Source organism: Carcharhinus amblyrhynchos, chromosome 10, assembly GCF_965287045.1.
Source record: "Carcharhinus amblyrhynchos chromosome 10, sCarAmb.v2.hapA, whole genome shotgun sequence".
Classification (NCBI taxonomy): Eukaryota; Metazoa; Chordata; class Chondrichthyes; order Carcharhiniformes; family Carcharhinidae; genus Carcharhinus; species Carcharhinus amblyrhynchos.
Genome location: NC_137333.1, coordinates 32358373 through 32379917, shown reverse-complemented (window position 1 = coordinate 32379917; position 21545 = coordinate 32358373). Strand labels below are relative to the sequence as shown.

Here is a 21545-nt window from a genome sequence, read left to right as displayed (position 1 = left end):
ACTTGTATGCCCAAACCATCAGGAGGTGCGTTAACACCAGATTCATCAGCCGCACTCACAAGACAGCCCCGAACATCACCCAAGCACAACGCAACGCCATCCACGCTCTCAAGACAAACCGCAACATTGTCATCAAACCAGCAGACAAAGGAGGGGCCATCGTCATACTGAACAGAACGGATTACTGTAAAGAAGTGTACCGACAACTAAACAATGAGGAACACTACAGACAATTACCCACAGATCCGACCAAAGAACACACTCGTCAACTCAACAATCTGATCAAGACCTTTGATCCGGACCTTCAGAGCACCCTCCATGCTCTCATTCCACGTACTCCCTGCATTGGAGATCTCTACTGCCTCCCAAAGATACACAAGGCAAACACACAGAGGTTCTCACACAGAGTTCCATTGCCCGATATGATGGGACGGCCAGGTGTGTTTGCCTTGTGTATCTTTGGGAGGCAGTAGAGATCTCCAATGCAGGGAGTACGTGGAATGAGAGCACGGAGGGTGCTCTGAAGGTCCGGATCAAAGGTCTTGATCAGATTGTTGAGTTGACGAGTGTGTTCTTTGGTCGGATCTGTGGGTAATTGTCTGTAGTGTTCCTCATTGTTTAGTTGTCGGTACACTTCTTTACAGTAATCCGTTCTGTTCAGTATGACGATGGCCCCTCCTTTGTCTGCTGGTTTGATGACAATGTTGCGGTTTGTCTTGAGAGCGTGGATGGCGTTGCGTTGTGCTTGGGTGATGTTCGGGGCTGTCTTGTGAGTGCGGCTGATGAATCTGGTGTTAACGCACCTCCTGATGGTTTGGGCATACAAGTCCAGACGAGGGCATTCCGGCTACGTCGAGGGCATCCTGAAACCCATTGTACAAAGAACCCCCAGCTTTTGTCGCGACACTACGGACTTCCTACTGAAACTCAGCACACAGGGAGCAGTTGAACCAGGGACACTCCTCATCACAATGGATGTCTCAGCGCTCTACACCAACATCCCCCACAACGATGGCATTGCTGCGACTGCCTCAGTACTCAACGCTGACAACTGCCAGTTTCCAGATGCAATTTTACAACTCATCCGCTTTATCCTGGACCACAATGTCTTCACCTTCAACAACCAGTTTTTCATCCAGACACATGGAACAGCCATGGGGACCAAATTTGCACCTCAATATGCCAACATCTTCATGCACAGGTTCGAACAAGACTTCTTCACTGCACAGAATCTTCAACCGATGCTGTACACTAGATACATCGATGACATTTTCTTCCTTTGGCCTCATGGTGAACAATCACTGAAACAACTATATGATGATATCAACAAATTCCACCCCACCATCAGACTCACCATGGACTATTCCCCAGAATCAGTTGCATTCTTGGACACACGCATCTCCATTAAGGACGGTCACCTCAGCACCTCACTGTACAGCAAGCCCACAGACAATCTCACAATGCTCCACTTCTCCAGTTTCCACCCTAAACATGTTAAAGAAGCCATTCCCTATGGACAAGCCCTCCATATACACAGGATTTGCTCAGATGAGGAGGATCATGACAGACACCTCCAGACCCTGAAAGATGCCCTCATAAGAACAGGATATGGTGCTCGACTCATAGATCGGCAGTTCCGATGCGCCACAGCGAAAAACCGCACCGATCTCCTCAGAAGGCAAACACAGGACACAGTGGACAGAGTACCCTTCGTCGTCCAGTACTTCCCCGGAGCGGAGAAGCTACGACATCTTCTCCGGAGTCTTCAACATATCATTGATGAAGACGAACATCTCGCCAGGGCTATCCCCACACCCCCACTTCTTGCTTTCAGACAACCACACAACCTCAAACAGACCATTGTTCGCAGCTAACTACCCAGCCTTCAGGAGAACAGTGACCACAATACCACACAACCCTGCCACAGCAACCTCTGCAAGACATGCCGGATCATCGACATGGATACCATCATCACACGTGAGAATACCGTCCACCAGGTACATGGTAAATACTCTTGCAACTCGGCCAACATTGTCTACCTGATACGTTGCAAGAAAGGATGTCCCGAAGCATGGTACACTGGGGAGACCATGCAGACGCCACGACAACGGATGAATGAACATCGCTCGACAGTCACCAGGCAAGACTGTTCCCTTCCTGTTGGCGAACACTTCAGTGGTCACGGGCATTCAGCCTCTGACCTTCGGGTAAGCATTCTCCAAGGCGGCCTTCATGACACACGACAGCGCAGAGTCGCTGAACAGAGACTGATAGCCAAGTTCCGCACACATGAGGACGGTCTCAACAGGGATCTTGGGTTCATGTCGCACTATCTGTAACCCCCGTGACTTGCCTGGGTTTGCAAAACCTCACTTACTGTACTGTCTGGAGACAATACACATCTCTTTAAACTGTGATCAGTGCTCCTTCCACTCACATTATCAGCCACTTCAGGTCTTGAACAGCAGGTTAGGTGTAAAGATTCGCATTCTAATCAGTAATCTCTAAACTGTCTGTGCTTTATATGCTCTGTCTGAGGCCAGAACTCTCCATTCACCTGACAAAGAGGGTGTCCCTCGAAAGCTTGTGAGTATATTATCAAATAAACCGGTTGGACTAAAACCTGGTGTTGTCAGACTTTTTACTGTGTTTACGCCAGTCCAACGCCGGCATACCCACATCATAGAAAACAATTGACAGCAGACAATTTTAACTCTTTGGTTATCACAATAAAACCTGATCTATACACAGGCATTTGTAAAATTGATAGAAATCATGAGAAGTTCTGACTGATTTATTTCTTTCTTCTTCACCCAAGGGGCATGTTGGATCATTACAAGTCTCTTATATCAGCCAGGTTGAGTTCAGCTAAGTAAACACCAATAAAGTACTGAACCTGCTGGATTACATGGCATGTTTCAGATCTGAACATGCATTTACCTACAGACTTCTTGCCTTTATTGACACGTGGGTTATTGGTTCAAGTGTTGGAACAGGATGGCCATCATTCAGTAAAATGGGAATGCAGTTATTGATTGCATTATCATTGGAATATGACATTAGTATTTTGGGTAACAGAGCATTTGGGTCCTGAAACATACTTTTGCTGGGATTGTAAAAGAAATTACTTCAATTGTTAATCATTGGCCATCAAATTACAGAAGTGATGTTCTTCTCATTCTAAGCAATAATGCAACTTCCATCCCTATTGTTAAAAATATCAAATGTGAAATGTATAAATTTTTATTTGTTTCAGTATATATTTTTTTCTTTTTGATTTGACTCTGAATCACTTCTTTCTCCAACATTCCACTGTTTCTTTCTCAATATAGACCAATTTTTCAAGAGAAATCAGACAGCCATTCATTGATGTCCCTGATGTCCCAGATGTCCCATTGTCTTCACCATGCCATTATTAAAAAAGCTAGATGGTCTTGTTTTCTATGTTAAACCAGATGTCCTGTCAATCAAAGCAGTCCAGGAACAGGTAGAACTATTGAGTCCCTACCGTACAGAAAGAGGCCATTTAGCCCTGCAAGTCTGCGCTGACTCTTGGAAAGACCATTCCATCCAGGCCATCCCTCCACTCTATTCCCATTACACTGTGCATTTACCATGGCTAATCCACTTAACTCACTCTTTTGACTATGGGAGGAAAGGATGTGGTTGCACTGGAGGGGGTGCAGAGAAGATTCACCAGGGTGCTCCCTGAGATGGAACATTTAAGTTATGAAGAGAGGTTGGGTAGGTTTGTACATTTTTGTAGGAGCAGAGAAGACTGAGGGGCAACCTGATCGAAGTGTACAAGATTATGAGGGAGCTGACAGAATGGATAAGGAGCAGCTGTTCCCCTTAGTTGAGTGGCATGGTAGCACAATGGTTAGCACTACCTCACAGCGCCAGGGACCCAGATTCGATTCTTGGCTTTGTTCATTGTCTGTGTTGGAGTTTGCACTTTCTCCCCGTGCCTCCAGGTGCATCGGTTTCATCCCATAGTCCAAAAGTGTGCGGGTTAGGTTAAGTGGCCATGTTAAATTGGCCCTTAATGTCAGAGGAACTAGCTAGGATAAATAAGTGGGGATTGGGGTTTGGGTGGGATTGGTGTCAGTGCAGACTTGATGGCCTCCCTCTGCACTGTCGAGCTTCTATGATTCAAGAAGGGTCAGTCACATAGGTTCAAAGTGAGGGATAGGAGGTTTATGGGGGATGTGAGGAAAAACTCTTTTACCCAGAGGGTAGTGATGGTCTGGAATGCACTGTCTGCAAGGGTGGTAGAGGTGGTTTGCCTCACATCTTTTAAATAGTAGCTGGATGAGCACTGGGCAAGTCATAACATTCAGGACTATGGGCCAAGTGCTGGCAGATGGGATTAGGTGGAAGTTCAGGTGTTTCTAGTGTCGGTGGACTGCGATGGGCTGAAGGGACTCTTCTGCACTGATTCTATAAAACTGGGATGTCTGGAGGAATTAAGTGAAAATATGTGGAGAATGTGCAAACTTCGCCCAAGGCCAGAATTGAACACAGGTCCCTGGTGCAGTGAAGAAGCAGTGCTAACCACTGTGCTAGAAGTTTTACAAATTACTAGCTCTTCAGGAAAAAAGAGCCATCATCAACTTCCTAGGCCAACTAGGATATACCAATATTGCCAGCAATATCCATGTCCTGAGGATGAATTAACAATAACATGCTATGTCTTGTGGGAATAACTAATCTAGTTTTCCAGGTGTGGAGGTCGGTCAATTTCTGGCGTGCACTGCCCTTGGAAAAAGCTTTCACCAGCAGCATTCATGCTAACCATGGCCAAAAATATACAAAATGAGTCAAACATTTCCCTGAATCAGCTAGACACTCAACAGTTAAGGGAAGAGACAAATCCCGTAAAGTGCATTTTGACAAGTGCCTAGTGTAATTCTCGTCATATATAATCATTTTTTTCTATCCGTATTTGTTTGGAATATTTGATGTGCTGTATTTTTTATATTTGAATTGTGCTTCAGGGCCACTTTGCTATCATAGACTTGAGCCATAAATGCCAAAAGTGTGTCATAGCCGGATGTTTTCCCCACTGAAATAGATCAAGTCTATTTGTTTCTGATTCTTGTAATGATCCAGTTCAACCTTACGGATCATATTTATTTGACATGCATACAATTGAGCTCAATAATATGTGCTGTAACATCAATTATTGAGCAGCATGTCTTATGAATGCTGCTCCTGCTTTGAGAGGTCTGACCCATTTCTACTGACTAGTTTCTATTCTTGGGCTGCTTTAAGAGTTCAAGTTTGAATAATAATTTGCCAATTGCAGTGTCATAATAGCTTGCCAAAAAACACAGAGCTTTTAATAAGTTAAACTGCTGCTTCACCTTTACTGCCAATTCCGAAGAGTATAAAAAGGCACTCATTTTTTTTCCGCTTTAGATTACAGGAAGGTACAGAGAGATGGAGCTTAATAACAGGTCTCTGGTTCTCCCAGATGCATAAGTATCCGTGTATATTGAAAAATTAGACAATGTCACAAATGCACTTGTATTATTAATGTATCATGTTTTCCTTGATGTACCAAATATACTAGCACTGCATTTGCTTTATATTGAAGTGACACCTATAAACATATTAGTGGATTTTTTAAACTCCATAAATGATGCCCTTCTTTCTCAATTTGGGAGAATTTTATCTTGCCATCAGTTACGGATCTTGATGCAAAAGCAATTAACTGTCATATGCCATCTTCCATTCTGAGAGAAAACTGCCCCAAGCCAACTGGTGAAGAAACACACATTAGAATTATTCTCTTTTTGTATCAAAATGGATTTGCAAATCTGAAGATGGCAAAGCAAATTTAACTCTCGAAAGCTTTTTGTAATCTGCACCAATACTGATGTCGATTTTTAAAAAAAAGCAGATATAACGGTGCCAGTATTGTTGATAGATTTGGTTTCAACTGGCCTTAATAATTAACCATGCCCAAAAGAAATTTCAGTTCTGGCACATTTCTAGGTGCTGGTTCTCTCGTTATAGCTTTACTTTTTCTTCAAGAGGGCATAGCCCCTTGATATTGACTTTAAATCCAAGGTAAGTGCCCTTGAGGGCCTGGAAGGTGCACTTCTCTCTTTTAAGATGCATCACCACCTCTTTGAATCTCTGAAGCACGTCCTTGAGGTTTGCTAAATGCTCTCCTGGGGAACCTCCTGTTCTTAAGACATCATCCAGGTTAAAATAAACTTTCCATGATGCATTGAAAACAACATATGCTGAAGGGACACCTAAAGGTATTCCGGGTGTATTGAAGTAAACCCTTGTGGGTATTAATTGTTAAAAGTTTTCTTGAATCCTCGTCCAATTCTATTTGGCATGGCTGTACTAGGGATGGCTCATGTCTAGTTTTGTATTTGTTCGGTCTCCTATTAGCTTTGCACATAGATGCTCAATTTTTGGAATTAGATGTCTGTGCATCTTAGCTGCTTGATTGATAGTTAATTGTAGACCCCACTAATATAGAGAACCTGCTTAATTTCAGTATGGGTATGATGCGGGCAGCCCATTCAGAAAACTGTATTGGTCTAATGACACCCAATTTTTCAAAATGCTTTTGTCTCAATTTTTTGATTCAAGGCATAAGGCACAGGGTAAGCTCTAAAGAATTTTGGGGTAGTATCCAAATTGATGTAAATTTTAGCCCTGACTCCCAAAATTCTGCTTGATTCATTTTGAAAAACCTTGAGTTTTACTTTAAACTTATTGTAAACTACAATCCAATATACTGAAGAAATCTAGCCAATTTTAACTTTATTTGACGTAACTAATATTGTCCCATGAAACTAAGCCCCTGATTTTTTGAAATAATGATCAGGCAGCATGATTCCAGCCTTGGGTGACTGTGTGGGGTTGGCGCATTCTCCCCGTGTCTGTGTGGGTCTGTTTTCCCCTCTCAGTCCAAAAACTTGCCGGTTAATTGCATTGGCCATGCTAAATTGTCCTGTAGTGTCCCAAGATGTGTAGAATTAGTGGGGTTACAGGGATACAACAGGAGTGTGCCTGGGAAAGGTATTCTGTCAGAGAGTTGGTGCAGACTTGATAGGCTGAATAACCTCCTTCTGATATTCTATGATTTACTGATGCTTGAATAAGTGGGGCTGATTAGTCGCTGGTGTGGATGCAGTTCCCAAAATTTTTAGCGTTCTCTCTGTATGTGTGGCCAATCTAGCTTTGAATGACTTCACTTTAGGGGTTGAGATTAAAACCAGTCTGATCGCAGCCTTCCATTGCCAAAGATGAGTTTCTGACCACTTACTCATGTCATTACTAAGACCTTATATTTCCAAAGAATGTAACACAAGAACAGGAGTAGACCATTTGGTCCCTTCAGTTTGTTCCACCAGTCAGTAAAATCATGGTTGATCATATTGTGGCCTTGATTCCACTTCTCTGCCTGCCCATTGTAACCCTTAACTCTCTACTGTGGATCTGAAATCTATTTCCCTCAGCTTTGACTATCATTAATGACTCATCTCCACTGCTCTCTGTAGAAGACAATTCTGAAAATTGCTGACTCTCTGGGAGAAGAAATTCCTCCTCATTTTATTTTAAATGGGAGATTCATTGGGTGAAAATGTTTTCTGTCTAATGGTGGTGGTGGATGTTTCTGGTGGCACCATTCCTGCTGGCCAAAATGTGTGGACCTGCACCCGAATCTTTACTTGGAGCCTCATTAATTACGCAAGAGCGAGCATCTCTCCGAATCACAGGTCAGGAGCTGATTCACCCACCTGCTGTGAATTGGCAAGTTCAAGTGTCTGACTGTCAGGGACACTGCTACAGGGATGATTGATGATGCATTATTTTGATTGTCACAGACATTCAACCCTAATATGACAAAAACTGCTGTTTATAATGTACCTTTCATATTGTTAGGACATCTCAAAAGTGTTTGCCCTCACATTTTACCCCACCAGCTTCTACATTCAATAGATAATCTTCTGCCATTTCTGGTGTGATGCCACCATGAACGCATCTTCTCTCCTTTCCTTTCAGCGTTCTGAAGCAGTATTTCTTTTGTGACACCTTGGTTCACTACTCAATCATCCCCAATTCTCCTTCTCACAGCATCTTCATGTTAAAGCATGAGCGATGCAACAAATGCTTCTTTACCTCTCTTCCCACCAACTAAGGCCTCCTTCCAGTTGGATCAGTGACTTACTTGTACTTCTTTCAAATTAGTGTTCTGTATTTTCTGCTCACGATGCTGCCTTCTTTACACTGGAGGAATCAAATACAATTAGATAACCTCTTTGCATAACACTTCCATTCCATCTACAAGCCTGACACTGTCACTTATCTGCAGTGGTGATGATGTTTCCGTATACTTCCTTACCTTCTCCTTTCAATAAAGGTGGATACAATTTTATCTCTTAAAAAGCGTTTTGACTTTTACTTGGATAAGATTGGTATAGAGGGATATGGCAATTGGGACTAGCTTAGTGGTAAAACCAGGGTGGCATGGAAAAGTTGGGCTGAAGGGCCTGTTTCCTTGCTATAAACTTCTATGACTATGACTCTAAGCATGGCTGAGCAGGAGTGTCTCCTGCTCTTACTGTCTGCCATTAGTGTGTTGGAAGGGTTTTGCAGGATGATAGCCATGTTATGAATGCATCCTTCTTTGGATGTAAACCCTGAGCCTCTGGCTATATAGGGACACTACCCACTGAGTGATTAGGTCTCACGTTGTGACAGTAGAGCATAAAAAACTTTTTAAAAAGTAATTCATCCATAACTTTTGTTGAAAAGTAAGTCATTTCACTACAAGGCAACAGAAGTGTCAATCATCCAGGCTGTTTAAAGTATCAATAACAAAATTCATAAGCTCTTGAACCCACATAACCGTGTGTGAATAAACATTGTGAAATTGACCACAGAGATCTGACAGCTTGAGCTATGAAGCAACATTTTTTTCAAGGGTGCAGGTACATTAGCAGGAGTAATGGAATTCTAGTCTCTCAATCAAGTCTCATTATGCATTATTGGCAGTGGGGATATGTGGGTCCTGGGGCAAAATGGAGGGAGGAGGGGCATAGCTTGAAATAAGGAGCATAAGGAGCCATATGGGTGAGAGGAAGGACATGGCTTGGTATTAGGGATTTGAGGGATCATGGGACATAGGTTGGGGGCATCCTTAACATAGAGTGCACAAAGAGTCATGGGGTTAGGTGGAGGGGCACAATTTGGAATCGAGGGCACCCAACCTTTGACCTCTTGCCCAGGTCAGTTGAAAACTCCAACCTGCACCCGCCATCCACCCAGCAATGAAAATCCTGTCTTTGCGGGCACTCTCTCCCAAGCTGGCAAGTTTCCCAGCTACTGCTGCCATGCTAGAGGATGGAAAACCAGGCAGCAGTCTCAGGGTACAAGGATATTGAGGTGAGGAGAAAATTATTTGTTCAGAAGGTTATGAATCTTTAGAATTGTCAACACAAAGGACTATGGAATGCTGAGTTGATAAATATATTCAGGACTGAGATAAATAGATCTTTGGATTCTAACGAAATCAAGGAATGGAGATGGTGGAAAACTGGAGCTGATGTAATGATTCAGCCATGACTATTTTGAGCAGGAGAGCAGGCTGCAAGGCTCTATGGACTATTCTACTTCAATTAATTTCTGACCCTGCATTTCTGGCATGGAGCTCTACCCAAACTAATGCTCCTCCATAAGTTTGGTTGCTGACTGGCATTTGAATATCCCAACATTGCAAGTTGCATAATTCTTCGCAAAGTTATGGAAACACCGTCACCTTGAAGTAATGTATTATCCTGACTTGGACATATATATCTTCTCCTTGAACAGAGTTAAAACGTTGGAATATCCTACAAGACACTGTCATCACAAGATCTTCCACGAGTCAAGAGGAAAGCTCATGACTGTCACCTTAGAACAACTAAAGTTATTGTTGCCCACATCTCAAGAACAGTCTTGGGAAGGTGAAGGGTGGATGAGTCACAACTGACTACAACTTGCATTTATATCTCATCTTTAACATAGAAAAACATTCCCCAGCATTCCATAGAGATTTAATGAAAAATAGTCAATCAAAGGAAGAAACTAGAAGGGATGGTCAAAATTGTTGATTCAAAGGAGGATTTTTAAAGGAAGAGAAGAGAAGGAGATGAAAAGGTTTTGGAAAGGAATTCCACTGGTCAGTGGAAAAATTAGAGATAGAAAAGGGAAAGAAAGAACATTGAATTCTGAAATAAATTATTCAAAATATGTTTACAAAATAGAATATATCATTAAATTAACTAATGAGAAAAGCCTATAGCTGTAAAAGCTGTCCAAATATTAAAAGTATTGTCATCCAGAGATGTATGACAAAGTTTGATATGTATTTAATATTTTTTCCTCAGGCTGGAGCCAATGTATTATTGCAAGATATCAATGGAAATATTGCATTGGATTATACAATAGAAGGCACAGAATCAAGTTCCATCCTTCTCAGACATCTTGAAGATAACGGTACATAATTGATGTATTGATTTACGAACACTTAAATCCTCAGATTAATTTTCTGTTTGGAATTTTTTTTGCTATTTGTGTGGTGTAGTTTTTTTTCTATTTATTTTGCTCAACAAAGTTTCAAATCTAGATACAGTAAACCAATCAGGATGACGCATGATTTTCATGAGCAAAAATCCCCTGAGTTCCAGGCTAATCAGGAACTTTCCCTAGTTCCTGGCAAAGATTGTCCTGGCCCTTCAATTCATTTCAACGGTATTGTCATTGTATTTGTATTTGTGCACTATACAATGAAAAGTGAGCTTGCAAAATCTTATAGCAGAACACAAATGAATGCGTGAAAGCACATAGATTCATGTCATCTGTGTTCATATTCTGTTGTATATTTCTCTGTTTTACACCTGTGAGTCAATGCAGTCTCTGATTGGGTGTACGAAACAAAGGTGAGGGTGAGTATATGAAGGTTGATGGAACTCAAGTCAAAAACAATTGATAAGATCAGTGGTTTGTAGAATTGTATTAGTTTTGCCAAACAAGACAAATACAAACATCAGCATTATTAATTATGCTGTTAATAATTAGTTAATTATTAACTAGTTTATAAAACTAGTTTGATAAACATCTAATAAATGCAAGATAATTTTCATATTGTTAGCATGAAAATTCCTTGCCTTTTTTTTAATGTTTGTGAAGCTAAGCAAAGTTAGTATTGAGAAACAGAACTCTCCTTGCTTTTCCTTTCAGACATGCAGTGTTACTATTGAGTCGTGTCAGGTTAGGTATAACACAACTAGATGTAGACTCAATACAATAACATACCTCAGCCTGAACCTCAGGACAGCAGTCCTGATTGCGCTATTTCTTACCCTACCATGTGGCCTGGAATAGCCAATTAGTGCTCAGTTAGGGATGATTTTTGTTACTAGTCGATGTTACATATAGGGGGATATAGCAGGCCTTACTAAACATTGTTGGATTTGGGCCTGTGTCTGTGGGAGTTTGCACGTTCTCCCCGTGGTTGCGTGGGTTTCCTCCGGGTGCTCCGGTTTCCTCCCACATTCCAAAGATGTGCTTTTAGGCTGATTGATTGGGTAACAAATTGTCCCTATATTGGACCTCCCTAATCCTCGCACATTAGGCGTAGACTAAAATCATGAATAGGTCACTGAGACAATGGGACGGCGGCGCGGGCTCGTTGGGCCGAAGGGCCTGTTTCCCGTGCTGTGTTGTTCTTTGTTCTTTGTAACTAGGAATTGAGGGGTCAGGTTTTACAGTCAGTAGTGAAGCAAAGATGTAGCACAGTGATTAGCACTGCTGCCTCACAGTGACACGGACCCGGGTTCGATTCCCGGCTTGGGTCACTGTCTGTTTGCAGTTTGCATATTCTCCCTGTGTCTGCATTTATTTCCTCTGGGTGCTCTGGTTTCCTCCCATAGTCCACAGATGTGTGGGTTAGGTGGATTGGCCATGCTAAATTACCCCTTAGTGTCAGGGGGACTAGCTGCAGTAAACGCATGGGGTTATGGCAATAGAGCCTGGGTGATCAGCGCAGACTTGATGGGCCGAATGGCCTCCTTTTGCACTTCTGATTCTATGATTCTATGCTTGCCACTTGTTGAGAGATTTAGTGGGAATTTCAGCTTGCTAACTGTGCAGTGATACTGCAACTGATGGCATTCCCAGGGTACATAAGAACATAAGAACATAAGAAATAGGAGCAGGAGTAGGCCATCTGGCCCTTCGAGCCTGCCCCGCCATTCAATAAGATCATGGCTGATCTGTCGTGGCTCAGTTCCACTTTCCCGCCCTCTCCCCATAACCCTTAATCCCCTCTCTTATCAAAAACCCATCAACCCGCTTCTTAAAAATATTTAGCGAGGCAGCCTCCACCACTTCAACGGGCAGAGAATTCCAGAGATTCACCACCCTTTGAGTGAAGAAGTTCCTCCTCAACTCCGTTCTGAACTGCCCCCCCTTTATCTTGAGGCTGTGCCCCCTAGTCCTACTGTCTTTTTTGAGCGGGAAGAGTCTTTCCACCTCTATCCTATCCATCCCATTCATCATCTTATACGTCTCAATGAGATCTCCCCTCATTCTTCTAAACTCTAACGAGTACAAGCCTAGTTTATTCAGCCTCTCCTCATAGCTCAACCCCCTCAACTCCGGTATCAGCCTAGTAAACCTCCTCTGCACTCCCTCCAAGGCCAAAATATCCTTGCGCAGGTGCGGCGCCCAAAACTGCACACAGTACTCCAGCTGCGGCCTCACCAATGCCCTATACAGCTGCAGCAAGACCTCCCTACTTTTATATTCAATCCCCCTCGCTATGAAGGCCAGCATCCCATTCGCCTTCCTGACCACCTGCTGCACCTGCAGGCTGGGTTTTTGCGACTCATGCACAAGGACCCCGAGGTCCCTCTGCACCGTCGCCTGCTGCAGTTTTTCGCCACGTAAGTAGACTAGTAGTGATGTCATCAAGCATGCCAAACACTTCCTAAGATTTTCACACACACCAAAATGAAAACTAATGGCACTAAAATAAAATGTTTACATAAGGCAAACTGAAATTGGGATTTATAGACCTGGTGAAAGTAGAAGTTTAAAAATTCTGAAAAAGTGTTTTTAAATTCAAACAATTTAGCTTTAAAAATCCACCTAGTAATCATTTAGCAACACCCTATGATTATAAAATTACTTTTTCAGGATTAGTTGAGTTGTTCAATGAGTTTATTAATCACATCGTCATTAAAAATTCAGTTATACCTGACTTGATAGGTATCATTTTTTAAAATGCTTCAAAAACAATATGGGATTGGAAAAGTTGAAATTTGCATTAATTTCAATGATGCTGTTCAAGGAGGAGTCAACGGTGCAACCGATGTCCAAGCACTGAGTGACAGATCAGAACTTCGCCATTTCATAGAATCACAGAATCCCTATATTATAGAAGGAGGCCATTCAGCCCATCAAGTCTGTACCGACCACAATCCCACCCAAACACTATTCCCATAATCCTCATTTGCCCTGCTAATCCCCCTGACATTAGGGTCAATTTAGCATGGCCAATCCACCTAACCTGCACATCTTTGGACTGTGGGATGAAACTGGAGCATCCGGAGGAAACCCACACAAACACAGCAGGGAATTAAAACAAGGTAAATTTTGCATATCCCTCTTCAGTATGCATCTCCCTCTAACATGTTTCTATTATCAGCTTTCAAAAGCTTCCATCTAAAAGTTACAAAGCATTTCCATGTTTTTCGGCCCAGTTAGCCTGTGTTGGTATAGCAGTAGTGCTAATCCCACACGGCATCTTGTTCTATTTAAAATTTATTTATTAGTGTCACAAGTAGCCTTACATTAAAATTGCAATGAAGTTACTGTGAAAATCCCTCCGTCGCCACACTCCATTGCCTGTTCTGGTACACCGAGGGAGAATTTAGCAAGGCCAATGAACCTAACCAGAACGTCTTTTGAACTGTGGGATGAAGCAGGAGCACCCAGAGGAAGCCCATGAAGATACAAGGAGAATGTGCAAATGCACACAGTGACCCAAGCTGGGAATCAAACCCAGATCCCTGGTGTTGTGAGGCAGCAGTGCTAACCACTGTGCCTCCATTCTGTCCCATTTAGTCCCCTTTCTGTCAACTATCTATCTCGTGCAGCCATAAAAGTTGACGTGACAGGGTGGGAGAATAGAGAAACCTTGCCCAGAGGCAGATAACTTTGTTGCCGCCATCTCTGTGCTGTGTGCAATATTTGTCAATTATATCAATGAGGAATTCTGCATCACTCTCTGCCCTCGGGAAATTGTATATCACTATGCAAATGAAATTTTTCCTCATGGTCTTGGCATTAATTCTTAGTTCCAGTAACATTTTGCACAATTTCATAACTCTGTGTATAAAAATGTTTCTTCTGCTGTATGTTCTAATTCTCCTAGATGTGTACATATCTCTTGTCCCAGGCTCCAAGTTATCAGAAATAGTCTGTTTCTAATTTATTTTGTCTGTCTTTTTATAATTTTACATATCCCTAAGAAATCATGGTTATACAGGCAATTCTCGGACATATCATTTAATTGGATCCTGAAAAACGCGTCATAAGCTGAAATATTGCAAGTTAAATCAATTTTCCTGTAAGAAAAATGTTATAAATAGGGAACTGGTATCTGAACCCTAATTTCACTGCAAAGTAATGTTTCCTTTCCATCAACTTGTGACACAATGAACAGAGGTTTGGGATTGCCTCGTCATTTGATGATTTGTAATTTTGAAGAGAAAACCAGTTTACAGTGAGTGTTAAATAAACTCAAGCTTTCTGCAAAATAAGCTTCCACCTCACCTTTTTCTGCTGAGTCAGTTGGTTTTAAACTGGGACTTTTGTCACATTAAAGTTTGTGAGATCTTCTATATCTGAAAAGTAATTTGTCCTTCCGGAAGTTTGAAAGATGAAACATAAAGGAAAATAACTGTTGGTAAAGACCAACTGTCCACTGACATAGAATCATAGGATCGCTAAAGGGAGAAGGTGGCCATTCAGTCTATCGAGCCTACACTGAGCGTCTTGCAGAGTATCTTATCCATTTCCCCTCCTGCCCTATTCCCGTAACCCCTCACACTTACCATGGCCAATACAACTAACCTGCACTTATTTGTACTTTATGGTATCATAAAGTTGAAACCAGTGTTGTTTTTAATTTGATTTGATTTATTATATGGTGGCACAGTGGTTAGCATTGCTGCTTCACAGCACCAGAGACCTGGGTTCAATTCCTGTCTTGGATCACCGTCTGTGTGGAGTTTGTACATTCTCCCTGGGTCTGCATGGATTTCCTCTGAGGGGGTCCGGTTTCCTCCCACAGTCCAAAGTTGTGCAGGTTAGGCGAATTGGCCATGCTAAATTCTCCCTCAGTGTACCCATACGATCGCCAGGGTGTGGCGACTAGGGGATTTTCACAGTAATTTCATTGCAGTTTAAATGTAAGCCTACTTGTGATTAATAAATAAACTTTACTTTTTGCTTTTCCTTACTTTATTATTGTCACTTGTATTGGCATATAGTGAAAAGTGTTGTTTCTTGGGTGCAGAATGTAGTGTTACAGTCATAGCTAGGGTATCACAAAAAATAAACTTAATCTCAGGCAAGTCCATTCAAAAGTTTGATGGCAGCAGGGAGAAGCTGTTCTTGAGTCAATTGGTGTGTGATGTCAAACTTTTTTTCCAACAGAAGAAGGTAGAAGAGAGTATGACTGGGGTGCATGGGGTCCTTGATTATGCTAGTTGCTTTTCCAAAGTGACCTGCGTGGAACCCAAACTGTGTGTCATTGAGCAGGTTATTTCTAAGCAAGTGCTGCTTGATAGCATTGTTGACGACCCCTTCAATAACTTTACTGATGATCAAGAGTAGATTGTGGGGTGGTAATTTGCCAGGTTGGATTTGTCCTGCCCCTCTTAACGTTTTCATTCTTCAGTTTTACTTATGGCATATTGTAGCTCCTTTGATAAACTCTGGCATCACTTCTATTAATTGGAGAGGGTGAAATTTTATTTGTAACAAGATAAATGAATTGGTAATAAAGCTAGAAATTGAACTTATCTTGCTTTTTGTGTACTGCACATACCTGGGTAAATTTCACTATTGTAGCTGAACTGGAACAATTTGCCTAGGGGCACAGCAGATTCCAGAGCACAAGTCTTCAGTATTATTGCCAGAATATTGCCAGGGGTCGTAGCTTTTGCAATATCCTGTGCATTTGGCCATTTCTTGATTTTATGTGGGGTGAATCTGAAGACTGCAATCTGTGCTGGGAACATCTGGATGATGGCCACGATGGATCATCCACTCGGCACTTCTGGCTGAGATTGTTGGGAATGCTTCCATCATACCTTTTGCAGCAATGCATTTATATATTGCCATTCATGATTTCAAGATGTTTCAAAGAGCTTTTTAGCACTTGAAGTAGAGTTGCTGCTGGAATGAAAAGAAATGCTGCTGTAACTTTGTGCAGTCCAAGCTGCCATAAATATCAGTATCGCAGATCCAAAATTATTATAGTATTTGTACAAGGCTGTATTCTGAATATCTAACTGTGACTGGAATCTTATACTCTTATGGGTAGTGAGCTTGGAGATGGAAAGGCATTTGCTTAAGCAGGATGCTGAACTTTCTCATCTTCCTACCTCTGCCAGAATTAGGTTCTGTGAAGGAATGCCCATGGTCAACTTTCTCATCCCGCCACCAATTGAGTTCCTTAAGTTGCTAATTAATGACCAATTAATGGCCTCATCCTACCATTGCTGGTATTAATCAGCAGCAGTCAGTTCCCTGTCACTGCGTTGTCTGCATAGCAAATAAAACTGTGCTGCCAGCTTCTCACCTCTGGTTGGGAGGGCGTGAGTTGGGGTCCTTAGATCAAAGGCACTCACTGCCTGATTGAGGGGCTGAACATAGGGATGTAGGGTCTGCTAAGACCCACATCCCCTGTCCTTGCTGTTGAATTCATGCAACCCAATCCCCATGACCCTGACCACCAAACCCACCACCCCTCATCCCCCCACCCCACCAACCTTTTTACTTGCCTGTGGTCTTTCTCACTCTGTGATTCTTGGACTCCAGTGCCTGTCCTTCCTTCAGTAGCCACAGCCTCCCTAGTGGCGCTCCTGAGCACAAGAGTCGCCAGCCTCTGATTTCAAGGGAAGGCCAGCCGTTGGCCTTGCCACTGCTTGATTGACATGTGGGTCAACAGGCCTTCTGGAAAAGAAGCAGCATGGACCTCTTACTGCCTTTGCAGCCGGCAGGTGATTCCCCTGGTGCCTCAACATGATTCCAGCCCCAGACTCTGCACCCTGATTTAATTTTACTGTTGTTGTATAAATCACCCTTAATTTCTTAATATTGGTTTTCTGTAATGGCATTTATGTAATTGGAGCTGTATATTCTAATTGAATTTCACACTAATTATTCATTATTCCTATTCTCTTCTAATTATGTTGGTCATTAGTAATTGAATGTAATCACAATGGGAAAATCTAGTAAGTATGAACAAACTTCATTGTTCATTCATTGGAGGCAGATGCAGAAAGGGCTGCTTTCACATTTTTGCTGCAAATAGAAGTTATACAGAATATGTGGAAGACCTCGGAATTGAGTTCAAAATTTGGAGTGACTCAAGTAAGATCTTTTTACATTTACTGCATATCTATATGACATGCAAGGGAATATTGGGATTTGGTGAACCAGCAAAAAATATTGTAATTTATCTGACTTTTGCCATAGTTTAAAAAATTAAAAATTGAATTTGACAGCACAATCCACCTACACTGTCACTTTGGAAGGCAAATCTATTTGCAGGTTCTTTGTAAATTATTTCTGTGTAAATTCTATACTCACTATGCCTCTTCTGACCTTGAGTTAATGTTCTTTACAGATTTTAGTCAAGGTTAATGATGTGTTAAGCTGACTAAGGAGGCATTTAAAAATGATGGGTGGACTGTATTCCAGATTCTCATCCCGATTTCAGTTTACATATAAACATAGAAATTAGAAGCAGGAGTAGGCCATTCAGCCCTTTGAGTGTGCTCCGCCATTCATTTTGATCATTGAATTCAATATCCTGATTCCCCCCCCCTTCCTTTCATATCTCTTGATCCCTTTAACCTCAAGGGCTATAACTAATTTCTTCTTGAAATTAGACAATCTTTGGGCCTCAACCATCTTCTGTGGTAGTGAATTCCACACATTTGCCACCCTCTGGGTGAATAAATTTCTCCTCACCACTGTTCTTATCCTCAAATGTGATCTAGTTCTGGTCTCCCCTAACATTGGGAACATTCTTTCTGAATCTACCATCTCTAACCCTGTTAGAATTTTATAAATTTCTATAAGATCCCTTCTCACTCTTCTAAACTCCAATGAATATAATCCTCATATGACCTGCCATCCCAGGAATCAGCCTGGTAAACCTTTCCTGTACTCCCTCGATAGCAAGGACATCCTTCCTCAAATAAGGACACCAAAACAGCACCCAATACTCCAGATGTGAACTCGCCAATGCCCTATAATTACAATTAAATATACAATTGCAAGAAAAATTCCCTATCCCTCTACTCAAATCCTCTCGCTATGAAAGCCAACATATCATTTGCTTTCTCTACTGCCTGCTGTACCTGCGTGCTTACTTTCAGTGATTGATACACGAGGACTCCCAGGCCTCATTGAGTGTCCAACTGTCTCAATTTATACCCATTCAAGTAAAAATCTGTCTTCCTATTATTGCTACCAAAGTGGATAACCTTGCATTTATCCACATTATACTGCATCTACCACGCAGATGCCCACACACTCAGCCTGCCCAAATCACACTGAAACATCTCCACATCCTCCTTACAGCCCACCCTCCCACCCAACTTTGTATTATCTGCAAATTTGGAAACAATACATTCAGTTCTCTCTTCCAAATCATTAATATATAATATGAACAGATCCTTGCAGAACCCCACTAGTCACTGACTGCCAATCAGAAAAAGACCCATTTATGCCAAATCTTGGCTTCCTATCTGCTAACTAGCTTTCTATCCATCTCAAGACATTACCTGCAATCCACGTGCTTTAACTTTACACAGTAGCCTGTTATGAGAGACCTTGTCGAAAGCCTTCTGAAAGTCTAAATAAACCACATCCAATTGTTCTCCTCGGTCAACTCAACTAGTTACATCCTCAAAAAATTCCAATAGATTTGACAAGCATGAATTTCCTTTCTAAATCCATGATGACTTTGTCTGATTATACCACTGCCTTCCAAATGCTGAGTTATGGAATCCTTGATAATAGACTCTAGCAACTTCCCCAGTACCAACGAAGGCTGACTGGTCTATACATCCCTGTTTTCTCTCTACCTCCCTTTTTGAATAGTGGGCTTAAATTAGCTACCCTCTAACCTGTAGGAACTATTCCAGAGCCCAAAGAATTTTGGAAAATAACCACTAATTGATCTACTATTTCCAGGGCCACTTCCTTAAGCACTCTGGAATGAAGATTATCAGGACCAGGAGATTTATCCACCTTCAATCCCATCAATTTCCCCAAAACCATTTCTTTATTAATGCTGATTTCCTTCAGCTCCTCACTATAAAATATGTTTCTCTGATCTGAAAGTTTTCTAATTCCCACCCATTAATTGAAACTGAGCTCCTGATGTTTGTGTGGAGCAGTTGGATCCAGTTGCAGATTCTCTCTTCAAATAGGCACTCTTGCCCACAACAGTGAAAACTACCAGAAATATTACAGAAAGGAAAGAAAGTGGACAGGCAATGGCAGGCATTTAAAGAATGAATAGGTGAACACCAGAAGTTGTTTATTCCTGTTTGGCGCAAGAGTGGTAAGGGCATTGTGGCCAAACCATGTCGTACAAGGGAAATTAGAGGCAGTATCAGATTCAAGGACAAAGCATATAAATTCGCAGGAAAAAAACAATAGGCCTGAGGATTGGGGGCAGTTTAAAATTCAGCAAAGGAGGAGCAAGGGGATTGATTAAGAAGGGAAAAATAGAGTTTGAAAGTAAGCTAGCAGGCAACATAAAAACTAATTTTAAAAGTTTCTATGGATATGTAAAGAAAAAAAGATTGCAACCCCGGTTCAACTGCGGTCTTGTGGCTATGTGGAGTTTGCACGTTCTCCCCATGTCTGCGTGGTTTCCTTCGGGTGCTCCGGTTTCCTCCAACAGTCCAAATATGTGCGGGTTAGGTTGATTGGCCATGCTCAATTGCCCTTTGTATCAGAGAGCTTAGTAAATAAAGGTGTGGAGTTACAGGAATGGAGCCTGGGTGAGAGTATATTGTCAGTGCAGGCTTGATGGACCAAATGGCCTCCTTTGCACTGTAGGGAATCAATGATTCTATGTGAGCGCTTGGAGGTGGGTTCCCATTTTCCTGACCTGACCGCCTGTCCCCCCCGCCTCTACTCACCATCATCCTCTTGAGGCGCATGCTCCTACTACTCTGCTGGAGATTGAAGGCCATGTCGCTAAAAAAATGAACCTTAAGAGCATGACATTTTGTCAAACATTTCAGGTGCATATTCTTAGTAAAGTACAATTTCTTTCTCTGACACTCTCTACTGTTTTTTTTGCCAACTCAATGCTGCTCAAAATCCTGACCTGCCTACTGACTTTGGCTAACATCTTTTTGAGTTTTAGAGCTCCTAACCAAAAACTGTTTTACCTGCAAGTTTTTAGAAAAAACTCAACCATTGGAAGATGAGTTAAAATATTGACTATTGCCTGAGGTTGTGCTACTTGTGGATAAGTGGGAGCACTTTGAGTGGATTTCCCACTTCCACCCATCTCAGTACAGAATCACTCCTTACTGCTCTGCTAGAAAGCACCTTTGTACAGATCAGTGGTGCATTGCAAGGTCACAGATCATCGAATCGTAGAATCCCTACAGTGCAAAAGGAGGCCATTTAGCCCATCAAGCCTGCACCGACAACAATCCCACCCAGACTTTATTCCAATATCCCCACGTGTTTACCCTGCTCATTCCCCTGACACTAACGGTCAATTTGGGATTGCCAATCGACCTAACCCGCACATCTTTAGGGCGTGGAAGAAAGCCGAAGCACTTAGAGGAAACGCACGCAGACATGGTGAGAGCATGCAAACTCCACACAGACAATCACCCAAGGCTGGAATTGAACCCTGGTCCCTGGTGCTGTGAGGCAGCAGTGCTAACCACTGTGCTGCCTGATACAATATCTGTCCATTTGTTTAATGAAGCGGATTTATCCTGAATCACCATTATCATGGCCTGCATTGACTCAGTTGAGAACCACTCCTGAGGCTCCACAAAGGCTCTCCTTGACAGACATTCTCCTAATTACCTGCAACACCAATGCACAGAGCTAGTCTCCCCATCATCTCTGGCTCTGGGTGGCATATCTGGCAGTGCCTCACGAAGTGCTGTACCTTTAACATTCTCCTTCTCGAGGACCCTGGGTTTCAGTATTTGTATCCAGAAGGCAATTATACCCAATTATCT

At 42.2% G+C, this 21545-nt stretch overlaps 1 protein-coding gene across 1 annotated transcript in view; it reads left to right on the top strand.

Annotated features, from left to right (window-relative positions):
* The window catches only part of myo16 (myosin XVI), a 427405-nt gene that overhangs the window by 75222 nt on the left and 330638 nt on the right, over positions 1-21545 (top strand). The window contains exon 4 of the mRNA XM_080196877.1: positions 10401-10509. Within this exon, the coding sequence (XP_080053003.1) occupies positions 10401-10509 (109 nt within the window). The remainder of the gene's footprint in view (positions 1-10400; positions 10510-21545) is intronic.